This window comes from Schistocerca nitens, chromosome 5 (assembly GCF_023898315.1).
Source record: "Schistocerca nitens isolate TAMUIC-IGC-003100 chromosome 5, iqSchNite1.1, whole genome shotgun sequence".
NCBI classification, from domain to species: Eukaryota; Metazoa; Arthropoda; class Insecta; order Orthoptera; family Acrididae; genus Schistocerca; species Schistocerca nitens.
In genome coordinates this window covers 229,126,364-229,141,786 of record NC_064618.1, presented here as the reverse complement: position 1 = coordinate 229,141,786, position 15,423 = coordinate 229,126,364, and the positions used below count along the sequence as shown (strand labels likewise).

The following is a 15,423-nucleotide window of genomic DNA, read 5'->3' as shown; positions in this document are numbered from 1 at the left end:
CTGCTTTATTTGTTTGCTGATAGTCTTCGGTGTCAACGTACTGCATTGTTGTACTGACTGACCGTACTGGGGGGGGGGGGGGGGGAGTTCAACATGGACGACTGCAAATGATGTAGCCAATAGTTGCACTATTGCGTTTTACAGTTCTTTTCTTTCACTGTTCACAACCTCCCAATATTACACAATTATATGGCCAGTTTGCTTTTGGTAAATGTTGAAAAGCCTCATCAACAGTGTGCAGGCAGTATCAGCACATTGCTACAGTAGTTTACTGTTGATTTCTGTGAGCAAAAAAAAAAAAAAAACTAGCCAAACAGTTCACAGTTCTTGCAGAATAATACAGTATGTGTGACACTATTTTTCAAATAAATTAAAGAGACATTGTCATTAATTGTTCTACCACATGGCCTATTTGTGTTGCATTTATTCCACTGTTAAATTGATGCATTGTTGTTATTCTAATCAATACATGTTTCACGTCTGAAAATCGATTGTGGACTGACTGTCTCGGGAGCAAAAATCAGTCCTTTATACAGGGTGCGGCAATCAAACCTGCATTTTTTTAAATGAGTGTAAAATAAACACGGATGCAGATATCAAAATTTTATTCATACAATCTTGTTGTATGTTAAAAAGCATTTAAGAAATATCAACACTTTTTTTTTTCATTGTTTGAAAATAATTTCAGCAAGATCGTGCCTTTATCGATTGCGGCATTCTCACAGGTGATTTACAAAGTTGTCCATCACATGATGGAACATACCCGGAGGAATTCTCTCAGCAATTGCTCCATTCTTGGAAAGCACCCGCTTAGGAAAAACTTCATTGAGAACATTAATGCTCATGCAGGCTGTGGGACTTGTTGCTCCATCTTGTTGAAATAATGTTTCAACATTCACTGCATATTGATGAAGCTGAGGTATGAAGAATGTCCTTAACATTGTTGAATAGTGCTCAGCATTCACAGTAACAGATTGCGCTCTTTCATTTTCAAAAAAATAAGGACCTATTATTCCCAATGAGGACACTGCACACCAAACTTGGTTCAGTGCAGGGGTTTTTCATGGAGTTGGTGAGGGTTCTGATCACTCCAGTATCTGAAGTTCTGTTTGTTCACATATCCATTGGGGTGAAATTTGCCTCATCAGTCATCCAGAGGTTGTGAACAACCTCATCATTTTCTTCAATCATTTGCCAAAGACTTTCAAGGAAATGCTGTCGGACCATGAAGTCGTTATTATTCAAAGCATTATCCACTTGGATTTTGTATGGGTGGTGATGTAAGTCTAAGCTGAAAATCCTTCGGACGGTCCTGTCAGAAATTCCAAGTGCAACACTCTGTCTACGAGCTGATCTCTGAGGGCTTTTTCCATACAGCAATTCTTACACATTCCACATTCTCTCAGGAGTACGAACTGTCTTCACTCTGCCACCTCCTATCCTTGTTGTTTCACTGATATTTTCAAAGTTTTCAACCTACGTTTTTATTGAGTTAACCAAAGACACCGGCCTATTACGATTAATTTGAAAAATGAGTCTGGAATCAATGCTGAGTGGCTACATAGCTACCGCTTTGGTAGAATGCTTTCACTGCAAATGACCGTTGTTGCTTAGTCCTTTGCTCCATAGCTACTGAAATGCTTTGTGTTGTGGAATGCAGTGGTGACCTTGGTTACTCACTCCGCACTACTTCCAACGCTTCCACACATTAATAATAAATGCAGGTTTGACTGCCACACCCTGTATAGCCTTACAATAATAGGCACTGAAACCATACATTGTTCGATGTTTAACTACAGAAATCACAGTTAAAACATAACTGAATACGTGGAAAAATTCCTTCTTTTTCACAGTTCCTCCTACCACAAAGGTTAGACCAAATTATTTGTTTAAATAATGAAAGTAACAGATATAGTTATACAAACAATACTTTTGCAAACCTGGTAATTATTTTGGAAAAAGGGATGGCTCTGCTAAGATGTTCTCAATTAGAGCCAAGTAAATCCTATAAGAATCTTAGTAGTTTTTCTTCCAAATGTTTGTAATTAGTACAGAATTTATATTTGTTTATAAGTCAACTATAGAATCTAAGTCAGGAAACAATTACTGATTTCACCCTATAGCAAAAGATATTAACTAGGAATGCTCAAAATAAATTAGGAAAATAATTACATACACAAAACCAACCACACAATTAGACTGGTGCTATATTCCTTAAGGCTGAGGGCCAACCTTCTCATTTATGGAAACACGGATTGTACACATGCATGTTAATGGTAATTAGGCAAAAATGAAAATAAAATGAATTTAAGGATGCAGATGGCAAAACAAGAGAGGAAGTGAAGAGATCCCAGCTTGCTTCAACACAGCTTCCCCAATACTAGTCAGTACTTCCTCATTAATTTTGTGATTGATCCATCTAACCTCCAGCATTCTTCTGCAGCTTTTATTCTCTTTTTATCTAAACCTTTCATCATGCATGTTCCGTTTTCATACATGGCTACACTACTGACAAATACCTTCAGAAAAGACTTTGTAACACTTAAATCTGTATTTTATGTTAACATATTTATGTTCTTCAGAAATGCTTTTCTTGCCATTGCCAGTCCCCATTTTATATCCTCTCTACATTGGCCATCATCAGTTATTTTCCTTTTCAAATAGCAAAACTCATCTACTACTTTTAAGTGTGTCATTTCGTAGCCTGATTCCCTTAGCATCACCTGATTTAATTTGACTACAATTCATTATCCTTGTTTTGCTTTTGTTTTTGTTCATCTTATTTCCTCCTCAAGACAGTATCCATTCTGTTCAACTGCTCTTTCAAGTCCTTTGCTATCTCTGACAGAATTACAGTGTCATCGGCAAACCTCAAACCTTTTATTTCTTCAATTTTTCTTTTGTTTCCTTTACTGCTTGTTCAGTGTACATATTGAATTACATTGGGGATAGGCTACAACCCTGTCTGATTTCTGTAAAAGTTGTAAATAGCCTTTTGCTTCCTGTATTTTACCACTGCCACCTTTAGAATTTCAAAGAGAGGATTCTAGTCAACATTGTCAAAAGCTTTCTCTAAGTCTACAGATGCTATAGATGTAGGTTTGCCTTTCTTTAACCTATCTTCTAAGATAAGTTGTAGGGTCAGTATTACCTTGTGTGTCCCTACATTTATCTGGAATCCAAACTGATCTTCCCCGAGATTGGCTTCTACAAATTTTTCCATTTTTCTTGAAAGAATTTGTGTTAATAATTTTGCAACCATGCCTTATTAAACTGATAGTTCAGTAATTTTGTTCCTGTCAGCAGCTGATTTCTTTGGAGTTGGAATTACTGTATTTTTCTTGAAGTCTGAGAGTATTTCACCTGTCTTATACATCTTGCACACTAAATGGAAGAGTTTTGTCAGGGCTGCCTCTTACAAGGCTATCAGTAGTAATAATGGAATGTTGTCTACTCCTGGAGCTGTGTTCCAACTTAAGTCTTGCCTTGCTCTGTCAAATTCTTCATGCTGTATCATATGTCCCGTTTCATCCTCATCTACGTCTTCTTCCATTTCTATAATATTGCCATCATGTACATCTCCCCTGTATAGACCATCTATATACTCCTTCCAGCTTTTGCTTCTTTGCGTAGTTCTGGTTTTCCATCTGAGATCTTGATATTCACACAGCTGCTTCTCTTTTTCTCAAAAGCCTTTTTAATTTTACTGTAAGCGGTATCCATGTTTTCCCCAGTGAAATATGCTTCTAACTCTCTAAATTTGTCCTGTAGCCATTCTTGCTTAGTAATTTTCCACTTCCTGTCAATCTCATTTCTTCAATATTTGTATTCCATTTTGCCTGCTTCATTTGCTGCATTTTTAAATTTTCTCCTTTCATCAATTTCTTTCATTCTCCTTTCATCAATTAAATTCAGTATATCTTCTGTTACCCAGAGATTTCTACTAGGCCTTGCCTTTCTACCTGTTTGATCATCTGCTGCATTCACTATTTCATTTCTTAAAACTACACGTTTATCTTCTAGAGTATTCCCTTTTCCCGTTCTTGTCAAACATTGCCTAATGCTACCTCTGAAACACTCAGCAACCTCTGGTTCTTTCAACCTATCCAAGTCTCATCTCCTTAGTTTCCTATCTTTTTCTGCAATTTATTCATACTCTACACTTCATAACCAATAAATTGTGATCAGAGTCCACATCTGCCCCTGGAAATGTCTTACAATTTAAAATGTGCCTCCTAAATCTCTGCCTAACCATTATACAATGTGAAGAAAAATTTGTGCTTTCAGACTTTGTAGCGCAATTCCTCACATGCTAGCAACACAAAAATGTCTGTCACAAAATTTCATACTACCCATATTTCCATCAGTAAGTGGACATTAAATATTGGCAATCTAGCAACACTGTAATCACGTAATCACCTCTGTCAGCATACAGTAGTAGTACTGTGCAGTTGGTGCAGTAGGTAGCGTTTTGTATTAGCATGCAGGAGGTCGAGGGTTTGATTCTGGGTATTTATTTTTATTTGCCAGTTTCGTTCTGCCATATAACATTGTAGCATACACTATTTCTTAAGCTACATGTACCCGATATTTACATCCCAGTGTTTTGTAACAATGAACATAACAAAAATGTGGTCAGACAAATCAGAAATTGAATGCTGAAATAAATGACCTGTCATAGGACAGAGTATCTACAAAAACAATATCGATTTCAATATGCTAAAAAGGATCACACAGTTAAGTAACATGTACTGGTCATTTATACTACATGCAGTAGGGCCTAGACCCCCTGCAGGTTCGGGGGTAAGAATAGGCCCGCGGTATTCCTGCCTGTCGTAAGAGGCGACTAAAAGGAGTCTCAAACGTTTCGGCCTTATGTGATGGTCCCCTCTCGGGTTTGACCTCCATCTTTCTAAATTGTTCCGAAGAGCAAGCCAATTGGGGAAGGGCGCCTTACATGGTGCACTGTATCTGTCGTGCATTGAGACCTTTAGCCGGTTTTCTCGTCGTTGCAATGGTGTCCAGCTCGTTTTCCATCTCTTGGGCGAGGATACGTCCCTGGGTGCGATTACTACTTACCACGCTGCACTATGCAGTGTTGCTTTTCGCTGCAACGACCTCATACATTTTTGCACCTAAGATCCAGCACAGTAGCCAGTCCATTATGGTGGGGCCGCCAAGTACCCTGTTGGTTGTAGCCCCCTGACAACACAGGGATCGCTCTACTGATGCCTGCGCCGTTTACTCCCCATGTATGCCAAGGAGTAGATGCCCATCTCCCTGGGGCATCAGGACTCCCGGCAATGGCCATCCTGCCAGGTGGCCCTTGCTGTGGCTGGGTGGCGCCCATGGGGAGGGCCCTTGGTGGCATCAGGGTGGATGATAACCAATGAAGCATGGCACATCATCTCTTGCTGGTGGCTAGCCACTAGCAGTCTCTAAGCGTTCGAGGGCTCATTTTAAAGGTAACGTTTATGACCCCAAATCGTTCCCATCCGTGGCCGCACCATGGGAGGAACCAAAGGCAATGAATGACAGTGACACGTATTCGCCCAGGTATCTCGTCTGTACCAGAGCTGATGGGGAATCCTTTGTATCCGTGAAGCCTCAGTTCTTTGTAGCGCATTTAGAGGACAAGTTTGGGGAGGTGGAGGGCTTGTCCAAAATGCGCTCTGGGTCAGTTTTGATAAAAACGGCATCCTCCGCCCAGTCACGCAGGTTACTTGCTTGTGACAAGTTGGGGGATGTTAACGTTACCATCACACCACATAAGAGTTTAAATATGGTCCAGGGTGTTATTTTCCATAGGGACCTACTTTTGCAGTCTGATGACAAGCTGCGTGCCAACTTAGAGCGTAGAGGTGTTCATTTTGTCCGGCGCGTTCATCAGGGTCCGAGGGACAATCAGGTTGCTACCGGTGCCTTCATCTTGGCCTTCGAGGGTGATACATTACTGGAGAAGGTCAAGGTGATGGTCTACTGTTGTGACGTCAAGCCCTATATCCCTCCCACGATGCGGTGCTTTAAGTACTGGAAGTTCGGCCATATGTCTTCCCGCTGCACTTCCAGCCTCACATGTCGAGATTGCGGACGCCCATCTCATCCCGATACTCCATGTACTCCGCCTCCCGTCTGTGTCAACTGTGGAGAGCCTCATTCACCTTGCTCGCCAGACTGCAGGATCTTACAGAAAGAACGCAAAATCATGGAATATAAGACCCTGGACCGACTGACTTACACTGAGGCTAAGCGGAAATTTGAACGGCTACATCCCGTGCGCATGATGGCATCTTATGCCTCAACTGTCACTCCAGCTCCAGCTCCTTTAGCTGCACCACAAACAGTCAGCTCTCAGAGTCAGAGGACCTCACCTGCCCCCTTGACGATGGGGGCCCCTTCTCTCGCTGTTGCTCCCACACCATCTACCTCGGGAGCAGCACCCACCAAACCACCGGGGACACCAGTCCCCACTTCTAAGCCAGAGAAGCGTCACTCTTCTTCGGCTTCTCTTGCTCGGAAGGGATCCCTTGGGTCACTCCTTTCCCAGGTTCCTACCAGCGGCACAGCAGACACCAACCAGTGGCTGAAGAAGCCACAGGTCGCTGGTCATTGAGCTTCGTGATCATCTTCGGTCCCGGAGACTGACTCCAATAAGCCCTCTCAACAACGACAACCAAAGGAACAGCGAGAGAAAACGACATTGAAGACCCGTAAGACCAAGGCACCTGCGGTGGCACCTACTCCACTGCTACCTAAAAGCTCTGCGTCTGAGGATGAGGTGGAGATTCTTGCGTACGCTGAGGACCTCGATCTCGCCGGTCCCTCATACGCAATGGATAGCAATTGCACGGGTGCTGCATCGGAGGCAGCAGGTGACCCAGCGGCGTAATCTGCCTTCCCAGTTCCGTCACGCCTTTCTCAGCCATGGACAATACCATCCTCCAGTGTAACTGCAGCGGTTTCTTCCACCATCTAGCTGAGCTCCGCCAACTTATCAGCCTTCACCCTTTCTTCTGCATTGCACTTCAGGAAACTTGGTTTCCAGCAATGTGAATCCCCGCCCATCGTGGCTATCGGGGTTATTATAAGAATCAGGCAGCTTATGAAAGGGTGTATGGTGGCGTCTGCATATATGTCCTTAACTCTCTTCACAGCGAGTCTATCCCTCTACAAACAAGCTTGAGAGGCTGTCGCTGTTCGGGTGTGGACACCACAGGCTGTTACCGTCTGCAGTCTTTACCTTCCACCGGATTGTGATGTCGCACAGCATGTCCTGGCTGCGCTGATAGCCCAATTGCCGCCACCTTTCTTATTACTGGGCGACTTCAACGCCCATAACCCTCTGTGGGGTGGGTCAGTGGAGACAGGTCGAGGTGCCACCATTGAGCATTTATTGGCACAGCTCGAGCTTTCGCTGTTAAATGATAGTTCCTTCACACACTTCAGTGTGGCGCATGGCACATACTCTGCCATCGACCTTTCGATCTGCAGCCCTAGCCTCTTACCATCTGTCCAATGGAGAGTGCATGATGACCTGTGTGGTAGTGACCACTTTCCGATCTGTCTGTCACTGCCACAGTGTCAGTCTTCTGGGCGCCCTTGCAGGTGGGTAATGAATAAGGCTGACTGGGACTTGTTTTCCTCCATTGCCGCTACTGAGCCTCTCTCTAATGATGGCATTGATGCGGTGGTTCAATCGGTCACCACGGGCATCGTTACTGCCGCCGAATCTGCCATTCCCCATTCTTCTGGGTCCCCTCGATGGCGGACTGTGCCTTGGTGGTCGCCTGAGATCGCTGAGGTGATTAAAGATTTCCGGCGGGTGCTACAGCGTCACAAGCGACATCCCTGCATTGAACACCTCATCACCTTCAAACGGCTGCGTGCGCGGGCCCGCCGCCTTATCCGCCAATGCAAGCAGGAGTGCTGGGAGTGGTATGTGTCCACCATTGGCCTCCAGGTCTCTCCATCGCAGGTCTGGGCCAAGATCCGACGCCTCTATGGCTATCGGACCCCTGTCAGCATCCCTACGCTCTCTCTGAGTGGAGCGGTTTGTACAGACTCCGACGAAATTGCCAACAGCTTGGCAGAGCATTTTGCTCTTAGTTCCGCTTCTTCCAATTACCCACTGGCCTTCCACTCCATTAAAGAGCGGATGGAACGTCGGAGCCTTTCTTTTTGCACCCACCATTCTGAATCCTACAATGCTCCATTCAGTGAGTGGGAATTTCACAGTGCCCTTGCCGCTTGCCCTGATACCGCTCCTGGGCCAGATAGCATCCACTGTCAGATGCTGAAACACCTTTCAGTGGACTGCCAGCGATGGCTCCTTGACCTTTACAACCTCATTTGGGTCGAGGGTGAGTTTCTGTCGCAATGGAGAGAAAGTATTGTTATCCCCATTCTGAAACCTGCGAAGAACCCTTTGGAGGTGGACAGCTACTGCCCCATTAGCCTCACCAATGTCCTTTGCAAGCTTCTCGAATGGATGGTGAGTCGGCGCATGAATTGGGTACTGGAGTCTCGGGGCATTCTGGCTCCGTCTCAGGGTGGGTTCCGTAAAGGCCGCTCCGCCACCGGCAATCTGGTGAGTCTGGAGTCAGCCATCCGTACTGCCTTTGCCCGCCGTCAGCACCTGGTCGCTGTCTTTTTCGACATGCGGAAGGCATACGATACGACATGGTGTCATCACATACTTTCTACGCTTCATGGATGGGGTCTTCGGGGCCCTCTGCCGATCTTTATTCAAAATTTTCTGTCGTATCGTACCTTCTGCGTGCAAGTCGCGGCCTCTCATAGTTCCTCCCGAGTCCAGGAGAACGGGGTACCACAGGGATCTGTCCTCAGTGTCTGTCTGTTTTTAATCGCAATAAACGGGCACGCTGCAGCGGTGGGAAATTCTGTCTCCACTTCCCTGTGTGCTGATGACTTCTGCCTTTACTACAGCTCTACTGGCATTGCAGCTATTGAACGTCAACTACAGGGTGCTATCCGCAAGGCGCAGTCTTGGGCTGTAGCGCATGGTTTTCAGTTTTCAGCTGCCAAGACCCGCTTTATGCATTTCTGCTGGCGCCGAACAGTCCATCCTGAGCCGTGGCTTTATCTTGCCGATGAACTCCTTGCTGTGGTGGAGACCCACAGGTTTTTGGGTGTAGTTTTTGATGCCCGGCTGACTTGGCTGCCTCATATTCGGCAGCTTAAACAGGCGTGTTGGCGGCATCTAAATGCTCTGAGATGCTTGAGCCACACCTGCTGGGGCGCTGACCGATCTACCCTGTTACGGCTCTACCAGGCGTTAATCCAGTCTCGTCTGGATTATGGGAGCCTGGCTTATGGCTCAGCATCCCCATCTGCGCTGCGGGTACTGGATCCAATCCTACACAGCGGCATACGCCTTGCCACTGGTGCTTTCCGGACCAGCCCAGTGGACAGCATACTTGCGGAGGCAGGTGTCCCTCCATTGCGGTTCAGGCGCCAAAATTTATTGGCCGCTTATGCTGCCCATGTTTTCAGCTTGCCCGGGCATCCAAACTGTCGTCTCCTGTTCCCGCGATCAGTCGTCCATCTGCCAGAACGTCGGCCCCGGTCAGGTTGTACGATCGCGGACCGCGTCCGAGAGCTTCTCTCCGGGCTTGGGGCTTAACCTCTTCCACCTCCTTTCCGGGCACTTCTGCATACACCCCCATGGTGTGTGCCTCGCCATCGCCTTCAGCTGGAATTGGCACAGGGCCCGAAGGACTCAGTCCCTCCGGAGGCCTTCCACCGCCGCTTTCTTTCTCTCCTTGCAATGTATCAGGGCTCTGGCATTGTGTACACTGACGGCTCGATGGTTGCTGGTCGTGTCGGTTATGCACTTACTCTAGGGGACCATTCCGAACAATGTTCATTGCCGGCTGGCTGCAGCGTTTACACTGCTGAGCTGGTCGCCATCTTTCGTACCCTAGAGTATATCCGCTCCTGCTCAGGTGAGTCCTTCGTGATCTGTAGCGATTGCCTGAGCGGTTTACGAGCTCTTGACCAGTGTTTTCCTTGTTCTCGTCTGGTGATGGCTATCCAGGAGTCCCTGCATACTCTTGCACGTTGCGGCCGCTCTGTGGTCTCTGTTTGGACCCCAGGCCATGTTGGGATACCCGGAAATGAAAATGTTGACCGCCTGGTGAAAGCGGCCACCAGTAAACCATCTCTGGACATTGGCCTCCCGGAGACTGATTTGAGGGCAGTCCTCCGCCGACACATTTCCTCGCTTTGGGACGCTGCATGGCGCGGTCTGGCCACCCATAACAAACTTCGTGCCGTCAAGAAGACAATGACTGTGTGGCACTCCTCCTTGCGCGTCTCTCGCAAGGAGTCTGTCGTCCTCTGCCGACTGCACATTGAGCACACTCGGCTGACGCATGGCCACTTATTGAGCCGTGAGGACCCACCTCTGTGTCGCTGCGGCTCCGTTTTATCTGTGGTCCACATTTTATTGGAGTGTCCGCTTTTAGCTGTGCTCAGGCAGACCTTTGCGCTGCCTGATACGCTCCCTGCCCTTTTATCTGATGACCTTGCTATGGCTCTCTTAGTTTTACGTTTTATTTGGGCAGGGGGTTTTTATCGTCTCATCTGAGTGTTTGTTATGTCCTTTTGTGTTGATTCTGGCCTTTGGCCTACGACTTTTGTCTGCGTTTTTAATGTGTTTCCTGGTGGTTGGCTTTTCCTTTTTTGTTTCTATGGTCGGCCAACCACCGTCACACTCTGTGCAATTTTAATTTGTTTTATCTGATCTCTGTCGGAGTATTTCTTGTCCTGTGTCGTCTGACGTCTTTCCTGTTGTTCGTTTTTATTCTCTTTGGGTGGTTTTAATTTTTTTTGGAAAAAGGGACTGTTGACCGTCGCAGTCTGGTCCCTTTAATCCCACAAACCAACCAACCAGTAGGGCCTACGTCTGCTCAGATGTAACACATTAGCAACCAGTGACAATAATAATAATTTCCATATTCATGGCCGCATGATGTTTACAAAAGAATACGTTGTCCTCAGAGCTGAGGAGTGAAAAGAATCATACTTCCATTGCTGTGTTCATAGTATGTAAGTGCTTTGTAGAAGACCCATTGTAATTGCTTGATGACAATTAAGATGCCAGATACCATGCCACACAGACTGCATTTAACAAATAAAAACATATACGCCTCAACTCAGAATTGAACCCTAACATGAGACGCTATCCACTGCAAAAACTGCACAGCAATACTCCTGTATGCTGATAGAGGTATTTATTGTACATGTGATTAGTGTTGCCAAATTGCCATTTAATGTCCATTTACTGACGGAAATGTGCACTGGACGAAACTGTGAGAAAGACGTTTTTGTATTTCTACTATGTGAGAAATCACACTGCAAAATCGACTGTGGGAATTTTTCTTCACCCTTTGTAATCGGTTTGAAACCTTCCGTTGTCTCCAAGTCTCTTCCGCATATACAACCTTCTTTTATTGTTCTTAAACCAAGTGTTAGCAATGATTAAGTTACGCATTGTGCTACCAGATGACTTCCTTGTTCATTCATTTCCCCCAGTCCGTATTCACCTACTACTTTTCCTTCTTTTTCGTTTCCTACTGTCGAATTCCTGTTCCTCATCATGATTAAATTTTTGAATCTTTTAACTAACTCAGTAATTTCTTTTATGTCATCATACTTTTCTTTGATCTCTTCATCATCCACAGAGCTAGACTACAGTCTGTTTTTCCTCAGTTTTTTTATGCATAAGCCCTAGTTAAAGTTTTTTGATCTGTTCCCACTCCTGTCTTCCTCTCATGCTCTGTCCCATGGACATCCTTGTTCCATAAGCTCAAAATTAATAATTATTACTAGGAAATTGCTTTCACTTTTCATATTTATAGGTACAAGTTTTCTTCTCTTTAATAGCGCTGTTTAGATTAATGTTTATCATCCAAAATGAAAAGAAGCTGTAATTGAAATGTGCTTAATTAACTAAAACTCATAGCATAGTATTGAATGCAATTTATTGATTTCTATCTGTTAATACAATCCTCCTGTAGCCATTCTACAACTCAATATGTGATAGTTTTTAAGGAAAGTATTTATTTCATCCAAACCAGTCTGATTTTGCTATTATTCTTTTTCTATTTGTCGAAGTGGAAACAAATGTATTATAGTGGGGCCAAATTGATGTAAGTTTGCTGTTTTCTGGGTAATAGGTGGATTTTGTTAATGCATTGTCATCATAAAGTAAAATCTTATTTTTAATGTCAGATATTGATTGTTTTAATATATCTCATTGCAAGAAACCACATAATTTTTATGATTATTTAAAGAAAGAAATTGGTGCAGAGGAAAATGGACTTTGTGTTACTTGTAGTCCATAGTCAAGCATTCAGTCATTAGAAAAATCAGTGATAGGAACAACTGAATGAAAAAAATCGATTTAGTCAGTTGCTGGAAAACAGTAGATTTGTTCGGTTGTAGTTTTACATATCAGTTGAATTATTCATTCAATCTTTCGAGTGAAACTAGTCATGGGTCGTGGACCAAACAAATGAAAACAGCCAACACATTTTGGCGCAATCAGTTCTGAGCATAAACATTCCATTGTTTTGCCATTGTTGAATCATCTTTGTTGACTGCTTTCTGTTATAGCCTGCCGTTACTAGTACTTCTGTTTCAATATTTGCTTTTTATTGATTGCCAAAAAGTGGCTTTTTGTTCAGTTTTTCATCCATGTTTATGAGTAGATGTTTTCTTAATGGTGAAATTTGTGTCTAGACTGGGATTCCGAAAAGCTCAGTGGTGTGGAAATGAAGAAAATCAAATGGCTGGGTAAAAAGTTATCCTCAAGATGAATGTGATATATAGTATCAGTAAGGATGACTCGTATTATGAAACTATATTAATCAAACAAATTCAGAGAAAATTAATGAATAGTGACAAATTTTTCTCGCCAAAGAAATGCTTCCGCCATGACACTAGTGCCTTAAAAGCAAATTATTATGTCATCAAAAAATTCCAAAAATTTTATATTACAAGCTTTCTTTTTATGTGATCTCAGTATTTACCAAAATATAATTACTGGTGATGGATGCTGAGAACCCGAGAAAATTCTGGTCCTACATAAAATCACCTAGCAGGTCGAAGGCTTCTATGCAGTCAGTCATTGACCAGCATGGTTTGGCAATAGAAGACACTAAAAAGAAAGTTGAAGTTTTAATTTCACATTTAATAAATCATTCACACAGGAGCATCATACAAATGTACAATTGTTTGACTTTCGTACAGACTCCTGCATGGAGGACATAGTAATGAAGCATCACCCTTGAAGCTTATTCAGCCCTTTATTCGCACGATATCCTGTGAAATGTGGATGAAGGGCTAAAGGCAGGTGCCATGCTTCTAGATTTCTAAAAATGTTTGAAATGGTGCCCCACTACAACTATTAATGACTGTACGGGCATACGGAATAGGTTCGCAGATACACGAGTGGCTCAAAAACTTCTTAAGCTCTTGACATTAGCTATATTTAATACTTATAAATGTTCACTGTCTCTGAATGTTACTCTTCCAAAATCTGATCATTGCAGGTATATGCAGAAGGTATAAATCTGGTCCAAATAATGGGTAGTGCTATCAATAATACATTAGCGAAGAATTCGCAATTGTCAGAACTCTTTCCTAAAGATTGGGAACAACAGGTTGATACTCTGGTGGACAATGCGTATGTGTATGGACGTGAAGGCATATCAAAGCTGGTTAGTATGATCTGTATATTTTAGCATACACTCTTTAATTTGTTTTGATTTATTGTTATTCAACTTTTCTTATCGCAAAACTTCACACATCTCAACTTTTGTCTAGTTATTTCTGTCAGTATCTCTCTTCAGTAAAGAATAATCCCTATGAAATTCAAACAACAGAAGGCAAATAACAACATAACAAATCAGTGGAAAAAGGTAGGGTGTGATATTTTCATGTGAATAGAGTGTTATTCAGTGAGTACATGGGATGTTACTCACTTGAGTACTTGTATGTGATGGTAATATAGTCTGCATAAGTATCCCACTGAAATGAACAGGATGTTAATAAAGAAAGCAGTGATTGTAGCGGCAGTTTTAAGTGTCCTACATATAATAAATAAGTACAGATAAGGGTACACTTTCTAAAAATATATTGCCTAAAAATGAAAGTTGACATGTGCAAGAGCTTAAACTATGCTGTAAGTTAAAAAGAAGTTGAGGATTATTTATTAGTATTAAAATAATTGACACTGTGAGGTAATAATAGATTTGTTGTGTAAGTAAATCAGAAACTGCCTTAAAGTAGCCCTATCCATGTGAGTGGAGAGTTTTGTGTGGTCATGTGACACTAAGAACTACGGCAATGATAGTACAGCTACTGGCATGGTCTTCCAAACTGGACACGTCCTAGTCAGTGAATGAGACAGATATGTATCCCACAGTGCCCTGTCTTCCCACTGTGAGTCCATCATCCTGTCACATTTGTAAGGAAAGGGGAGATGAACTTTGAAAACTATAGGGAAAGCTATTCATCTTGGAAAGTTTTCCCCAGAACCAAAATCCATGCACCTTCAAGTTGGTGGCTAACATTGGGTTATCCCCCATCATAGAAAAGTTGGTGGTGGTAAACAGACTATAGGGAAAACTCAGAATTTAATAATATGAAATAAACAAAAAGTGCAAGAACAAGGTATACAATTTGGTATTTAGAATAGTTGTAGTTTATGGAAAACAGGTGCCTCAATCAGTCTAGTCAAGGAGATTGAAACATATAGGATGGATTTAGTCACTTTCAGGAAGTTCCCTGTGAAAATACTGGTACCATTGATATCAAAATGTATATGAGCTTTCATGAAAGCTGTGATTTAAATACAAATTACATACTGTATCACTCACCACCCCTCCCCCTTTTTTTAATGCTGTGTCAAGCAAATTTCTCTGTAGTTGGCTATTTACGTGTCTTACATCTGTCGTAGAGACTAATGAACTGTAGTTGGCGAAATTGTTGGGCAGAACAAACCTCTATGAGTTTCTTTAAAGTGAAAGTAAATGGTTAATGGTTCATGTGGATTACAAATGGTCTAGCTTCTATATAAGATGGAAATGCTGCACAGCTTTATAGGCGGCCATCACCTCTCATTTTATGCACTCCAGTTGGTTTGTGCCTCTGCCAGTTTATAGGAGAAAAAAATCTAAAGATTTTGCAACATATTTACGAAGAGCAGCAGTTGAGACGAGAGAGCTGCTTTTTGTAAGCTGGCTTTTACTTTTCCAGAGGTGTGTTGCACCAAAGATAGAATACATTTTATTGGATTTACCATTAAACAGTATTTTCATATTCCGTCGAACATCACACTGAGGTGACAACTCTAGAACACAGAGAAGCTTGAGCAGAATCCAAGATGGGACCTGG

At 43.1% G+C, this 15,423-nt stretch overlaps 1 protein-coding gene across 1 annotated transcript in view; it reads left to right on the top strand.

Annotated features, from left to right (window-relative positions):
- LOC126259589 (transmembrane protein 245) overlaps positions 1–15,423 on the top strand; it is a 269,387-nt gene that overhangs the window by 84,086 nt on the left and 169,878 nt on the right. The window contains exon 7 of the mRNA XM_049956501.1: positions 13,578–13,745. Coding sequence (XP_049812458.1) covers positions 13,578–13,745 — 168 coding nt within the window. The remainder of the gene's footprint in view (positions 1–13,577; positions 13,746–15,423) is intronic.